The sequence below is a fragment of the Chrysemys picta genome, chromosome 7 (assembly GCF_011386835.1).
Source record: "Chrysemys picta bellii isolate R12L10 chromosome 7, ASM1138683v2, whole genome shotgun sequence".
In the NCBI taxonomy this organism is placed as follows: Eukaryota; Metazoa; Chordata; order Testudines; family Emydidae; genus Chrysemys; species Chrysemys picta.
In genome coordinates this window covers 125,467,170-125,474,232 of record NC_088797.1, presented here as the reverse complement: position 1 = coordinate 125,474,232, position 7,063 = coordinate 125,467,170, and the positions used below count along the sequence as shown (strand labels likewise).

The following is a 7,063-nucleotide window of genomic DNA, read 5'->3' as shown; positions in this document are numbered from 1 at the left end:
TTGTCGATTAATCGCAGTTAACTCACATGATTAACTCAAAAAAATTCACTGGAGAGCGGCAGCTGCTGGCCAGGAGCCCAGCTCTGAAAGCAGAGCCGCTGCCAGCAGCAGCACAGAAGTAAGAATGGCATGGTATGGTATTGCCACCCTTACTTCTACGCTGCTGCCTGCAGAGCTGGGCCCTCAGTCAACAGCTGCCACTATCCAGCCACCCAGCTCTGAAGGTAGCAGGGCAGAAGTAAGGGTGGCATGGTATGGTATTGCCACCCCTTCTTCTGCACTGCTGCTGGCAAGGTGCTGCCTTCAGAGCTGAGCGGCTGAAGAGCGACAGCTGTTGGCCGGGTGCCCAGCCCTGAAGGCAGTGCAGAAGTAAGGATGGCAATACTGCAACTCCCCCTAAAATAACCTGGTGACTCCCCGCCCCAACTCCCTTTTGGGTCAGGACCCCAGTTTAGGAAACCCTGGTCTCCCCTGTGAAATCTGTATAGTATAGGGTAAAAGCACCCAAAAGACCAGATTTCATGGTCTATGATGCGTTTTTCATGGCTGTGAATTTGGTAGGGCCCTACTTATGGGACTATTCACAGTGTATAAACTTAAGCACATGCACAAGACTTGGCAGGATAGGGGCCCTGGCTCCAATTTCTAGTGTAGACTGGTACTTCAGTGTGTGTTGTATGCAGGCAAAAGCCTTGGTTAGGCAGTTGATAAATCATGTTTTTAAAAGTGTCTGATTTAATTTTGCCAAGGAAAAATAGGAGCAATGTAATTAAAGGTGGGAAATTCTAAAACAAAAACAAAAACGTTAAGGTTGCTAAGTGACAATAAGGTTCCTGTGTCCTGTTCCCCAATTTTGAATACCTACAACCTGTTTGTATGTGCTCGGCATAAGAGTGAGACATGAGAGAAGTTGGGTGTGCAGGCAGGGGCTTAAGAAAAAATCCTCTGCTGCTGAGGCTGCTGATGTTCTAATACTTACTATCCACCCTGACTCAGCTGCTCTTACAATCACAGGATATTAGGGTTGGAAGAGACCTCAGGAGGTCATCTAGTCCAACCCCCTGCTCAAAGCAGGACCAACACCAACTAAATCATCCCAGTCAAGGCTTTGTCAAGCCAGGTCTTAAAAACCCCTCTAAGGATGGAGATTCCACCACCTCCCAAGGGAACCCATTCCAGTGCTTCACCACCCTCCTAATGAAATAGTGTTTCCTAATATCCAACCTAGACCTCCTCCCTGCAAATTGAGACCATTGCTTCTTGTTCTGTCATCTGCCACCACTGAGAACAGCCGAGCTCCATCCTCTTTGGAACCCCACTTCAAGTAGTTGAAGGCTGCTATCAAATCCCCCCTCACTCTTCTCTTCTGCAGACTAAATTACCTCAGTTCCCTCAGCCTTTCCTCGTAAATCATGTGCCCCAGCCCCCTAATCATTTGCATTGCCCTCCGCTGGACTCTCTCCAATTTGTCCACATCCCTTCTGTAGTGGGGGGGACCAAAACTGGACACAATACTCCAGATGTGGCCTCACCAGTGCCGAATAGAGGGGAATAATCACTTCCCTTGATCTGCTGGCAATCCTACTAATACAGCCCAATTTGCCGTTGGCCTTCTTGGCAACAAGGGCACACTGCTGACTCATATCCAGCTTCTTGTCCACTGTAATCCCCAGGTCCTTTTCTGCAGAAATGCTGCTTAGCCAGTCGGTCCCCAGTCTGTAACCGTGCATGGGATTCTTCCTTCCTAAGCGCAGGACTCTGCACTTGTCCTTGTTGAACCTCATCAGATTTCTTTTGGGCCCAATCCTTCAACTTGTCTAGGTCACTCTGGACCCTATCCCTACCCTCCATCGTATCTACCCCAGCTTACTGTCATCTGTGAACTTGCTGAGAGTGCGATTCATCCCATCATCCAGATCATTAGTAAAGATGTTGAACAAAACCGGCCTCAGGATCGACCCCTGGGGCACTCCACTTGATACCAGCTGCCAACTAGACATCAAGTCGTTGAGCCTAACAATCTAGCCAGCTTTCTATCCACCTCCCTCAGTCGCCACAAATTTTCAAAGATAATGGCCAATGGCTCTGCAATCACATCAGCCAACTCCCTCAGCACCCTTGGATGCATTAGATCTGGACCCGTGGACTTGTGCATGTCCAACTTTTCTAAATAGTCTTTAGCCTGTTCTTTCACCACTGAGGGATGCTCACCTCCTCCCCAAACTGTGCTCCACAGTGCAGCAGTCTGGGAGTCTACAACTTCTCTGAGGGGAAATAATCTCTATGGGTGTGTCAATTAGCAAGTGAGTTCTGACAACAGGGAGGGAGGATCTCAGAGAGACCCTGACTCAGATCATCTATGGCAAGAGTTACCAACTTGTTACACACTGGGCAGTGTTCCAGGAGCAATTTGTAACTGCCCTCAACTTTAATACAGAGATGCAACCTCTGATCTCAGCATGCAATGGGGCCCTCAGAGGGGAGGAGGGGAGTTATCTGGGCCCTCTGGGGAAAGAATGGGGTTCTATGAGGGAGAATGGGGAGGAGGATGTGTAGGATGCCATGTAGCTTCACTTAGGACCCCTGGGCTATGGGTAGCAGAGATGAAGTCTTTGCCTATGCTACTCTGTAGCAGACACCCAAATTAACACCTGATCGGGGATCATTGGGTATCTTCCTCCCACTCTGAATGTCCACGTCAAAAGAACAGGGTGTGTATCACAAATTGCCCAGCTGCTGCTAGTGTAGGCCACCATGTGGGATTAGGGGGAAGAATGGGCCACCACTGAAAACTATGAGTTGGTCTCCCATAGCCTTAATACAGTCTTTTAGTTGTGCTCTAGTAGGTAGCCACCAGTATTGCCTAGGACCTCACTAGCCTCTAAGGGTTCTCCTTCGGTTCTCCAATCCTAGGGTCCATTCCTCTTCCCAAATGGTCCCTATAGCTTCCCCACCCACTCCTCTACTCACGCCCTATAGGGCCCCACTCTTCCAGCATGTGGCCCCTATAATTCCCACTCCTGCCCTGTTCTTCCCTATAGGGTGCATTCTTCCCCTCCCTCCTAATCACCCCCCATAAGACCCCCACACCTCTCCTCCTCCTCTATGGGGGCCCCAGTGTCCCCCCATAGGGTCCCCATAGTTCCCCTCCTGCCCTATTCTGCCCTATAGGGCCCCCAATTCTTCTCCCCCCATAGGACCCTCATAACGTCTCTCCTCCCCTATTTGTCTCCATAGGGCCCCTATAGCTCCCTCCTCCCCACAGCGCCCCATCTCCCCTAGCTTCCCCCATAGCCCCCCGCCCCAGAGGACCTCACTCTCCCCCTCCCGCTGCTGCAGCCGCAGGCCGCCGCCACCAGGGGTCGCGCACGCGCCTCCCTCCGCCTCAGCAGGGGGTGGGGCCGGGCTGGGCGAGGAGGCCTGGCCTCCTGCGCTGCGATTGGCGGAGCCGCCCGCCAGTCAAAGTGCGGACGACTAGGCCCGCCCGGCGCCGCCTCCTCAGGAGCCGCCGGTGGACGGAGCCGCCTGGGCCGGGTGTGTGGCGAGCCGGAGCCCGGAGCAGCCGCCTGGGCCGGGCGGGCCGGTTCCCCCCGTCTCCCAGAGCTCGGCGCAGGGACCCCCCAGCCCGTCCCGCTCGGAGCGGCGGCCCCATGGAGAGCGCGCGGCCTGGCGGGGCCGCCCCCGGGGCCGGGCCCGGCTCCGGCTCCTTCCCCGCGCTCTTCCCCCCGGGGCTGCACGGCATCTACGGCGAGTGCCGCCGCCTCTACCCCGAGCAGCCCAACCCGCTGCAGGTCACCGCCATCCTCAAGTACTGGTGAGAGCCGGGGGGGCTCCCTGAGCGGGGGCGGGTCGGGGGGGCTCCCTGAGCGGGGGGGGGTGTCTCTGAGCGGGGGCGGGCCGGGGGGGGGCTCCCTGAGCTGGGGGCGGGCGGGGGGGGCTCCCTGGGCGCGGAGGGGGGCTCCCTGAGCTGGGGGGGCATCCTGCGGACGGCGGGGGGCTCCCTGAGCGGGGAGGGCCTCCTTGAGAGTGGGGAGGGCCGGAGGGGGGCTCTGGGTGAGTGGGGGGCTTGGCCATGCTAGGGGGCCTTGAGTGGGAGGGGGCGATCCTGCGTGCGGAGGGTGTCCTGAGTGGTGGCTGGGCTCCCTGAGAGGGGGTCCTGGTTGGGGGGATTCTCATTTGGGGGGGGGGGTGGCTGGGCTCCCTGAGAGGGGATCCTGGTTGGGGGGCTGGGCCAGGCTAGGGGGCCTTGAATGGGGGGCTCCCTGGGTGGGAAATTGGGAGATGTTTGCCTGGGCCTCCAGGCTCCCCACGTGGGGAGAGTTGGTTGGGTCTGTGAGAGAGGATTGGGGGGGTCCTGAGGTGGTGCATTGTTCTCAAGGGAGTTAATTTTGCAATCTACTCTTGCTCTTCATTTTAATCTGCCTTCACTTGGCACCAGAGAGAGCCAGGCCTAGGCACACTGTCCACCCTCTGTGGACAGCTGGGGATCCACAGACCCCAGTTTGGAAATTGGTAGCGGGTCATCCGGGTCGGTGCAGGATTAGGATTTTTCCCTACAGAACTTTTTCTGGTGCTTTGAAAAAGTTGAGTTAAGGCTCTCCGCATTCTGGCATTTTTCCCTTTAATTTCATCAGGTCTGCCTCTGGCTAGGTAGAAATAGGAAAGTGGTTCTTTCTGTAACCATCTCTGACAGAACCAGGCAGTGACTGGTATCCTTGCAAAGATCCACCGCTCTTGTGAGAAGCGACCAGTGCTTTTTGGAGAAGAGTCTGATTCTTGTAGGTTCATTGGCTGCTAATCCAAATCTTGGATGTAGATCTAAAATTGTTGAATATCTGAGGAAGCTTGGAATAAAAATGGTGGTGTGTGTTTGTTTTTTTTTTCTGTGTGAGTGCAGGCTAACATTTTCCAAGTTTGGTACCTAATGTAAGTGGGCAGATCAGGTCACTACAGTTACAGCAATATAGATTTAGATGCCTTCCTTTAAGTGTTCAAGTGCGACAAGAATTTCCAGTCACTTCTGTTTAGGAGTCAGCATTTCTCTTCTGTCATCAGTTTATGCCAATGTCAACTGGAATGACACAAGATTTGTGTGAGACGAAGGTAGATTTGGATCTGTGATGATGATGAAGCTCTTTGGTTTTTAGGAATAAATAAATCCCAAGGTACTGATTGATTGAGATCTGTGTGCACTAACCTCCTAGATCCTGGGAAAGGAGCTAGTGGCAGGGATGATACCGTTGCTTTTCTGCACTCAAATCTGAGGCAGGCTCTAATGTTTATCACCATTGTTACCACCCGTGCAGTTTCAATGGTGGCCATCATAACAGTGGGAGTTCCTCTAGCACAGAGCACCAGTGGTGCAATGTATACACCACAGCTGCCTCCCAGAGGAGATTTTAGCACAGCGTAATGAAGGGGAGATGACCTATTTATGGGAGTCTTTAAACATTTGTGAAAACTTTGCTGAATTCACTGCTGTTGGTCACTCGTGCCTATGTTGTTGTCTTCTGCCCTCATTCCTCTGGGCCATAAGCTAGATCAGTGATAGTTAGATTGAGGCGCGTGCGTTGCAAGTGGCTCTTTACATCACACAGTGTTTTAATATCATGTGCACATTTATTAATAACTTAGGCTGGTTAATAATTAATCAGGATGCTTTTACTATGTTATTAACCACCTGTAGTTCATAAAATTATTATTTGGTCAGTTTTGCTGTGAGAATAATTGTTTCATTTACTATATAAAAATAAAATTTAATAGTAAATGGAACAAAGAATTCACAGCACTGTGGTTCTTTTGGGTAATGTTGATCTGTAACTTAGCTCCTGAACCCTTGAGGTCTGAGTCTCACTGGTTTAGATTAAAAGAAGAAATAGCTCAGTGCCTCAGGAATAATATTGCAAACCTAATCAGTTTTTAATTATGTATAATCAGTCTCTTTTTAAATAAAAAAATCCCACCTTTTTTTTTCCTAAAAAGTATTGCAGTGTTGATGGGTTTTCTGGCTTGCAAAGCAAGGCAAGTATCTATTTAAAACATGCAGCAAAACCAAGTGACATGCATACCTCTTGGCGGGGGGGCAGGGACTTATGGATGAAAAATATTTCATGCAACAGGTGTTCTTTTAACATGTTTCATTTGCATATTTTTGGAAATTAATTCAGATAGCTATCAGAATTTTTGGAAGCACTCCTGTACCTATGTGAGTGGAAACTTTCTTCTTGTAATCTTCAGATGATTGCTCTTAAGAGAAGTGGTTAAATATTTCTGAAGGAACATTCCTTTAGCACATAAAACTTCAAGCAATAGAGCAGCATTGTTAGGTGTATTCCTTGCTTTAGTAGAAAAGTGTTCAAAGTTTGTAGAATTGAGGGTGACTGTTTCAGCTTCACTTTTTCACCAGTCTGTTTCCTGACACATTTTATAGTTTCAAGGCATTTTTCTAGTAGTGCTATATTAGTTCCTTTTCTAATGAATGTATCATATTCCCTCCTTTCACTAATCATCCCTTAGGAGGCTCTAGCTCCGTGGTTCTCAACTTGCAGCACAGAGCTGTGGCCTATGTGACATCCTCAGGGCCGTACAGGTAGTATTGGATGCAGCCCACATAACACATTGGGGCCTTCAGTGGTAAATAGGTTGAGAACCACTGCTCTAGCTGAATACTTTGTCAGGTCTTTCTCCATGACGGAAGCTCAGGAAGTTTAACATTGGTCAACAGGGAATTCTTCATGCAAGTACAGTTTCTCCCTGAGGCTAACCTTATTGCTCACATCCCCTATCCAACTGAATGTGGTGTAACACATTTATTTCCTGTGCTAACGCTGTAACTTCATGCAATTCTAATTTTTCAAAAAAGTTCTAAACACTTACATTTATCATAACTTTGTGTCAGAACCTTTATACAGAGAAATGAAGATTACAGTACAATTGCAAAGTGTGCATTATAGCAAACTCCTGCCGAGGACAATATTTGAAGAGGTATTTGGAAGGCTGAAAGTAATGACGATTCAGATATTTATGGAATATATGGATTGTTCTGGTGAATTATTTGTATAGT

At 50.0% G+C, this 7,063-nt stretch overlaps 1 protein-coding gene across 2 annotated transcripts in view; it reads left to right on the top strand.

The window, feature by feature from the left end:
* The first annotated feature begins 3,470 nt into the window (after positions 1 to 3,470).
* The window catches only part of SUFU (SUFU negative regulator of hedgehog signaling), a 119,796-nt gene continuing 116,203 nt past the window's right edge, over positions 3,471 to 7,063 (top strand). Inside the window, exon 1 of one of the 2 annotated variants that reach the window (XM_065552660.1) lies at positions 3,471 to 3,814. In XM_065552660.1, the coding sequence (XP_065408732.1) occupies positions 3,651 to 3,814 (164 nt within the window). In that variant the 5' untranslated portion in view covers positions 3,471 to 3,650. The remainder of the gene's footprint in view (positions 3,815 to 7,063) is intronic. The other variant, XM_065552659.1, reaches the window with a different exon arrangement.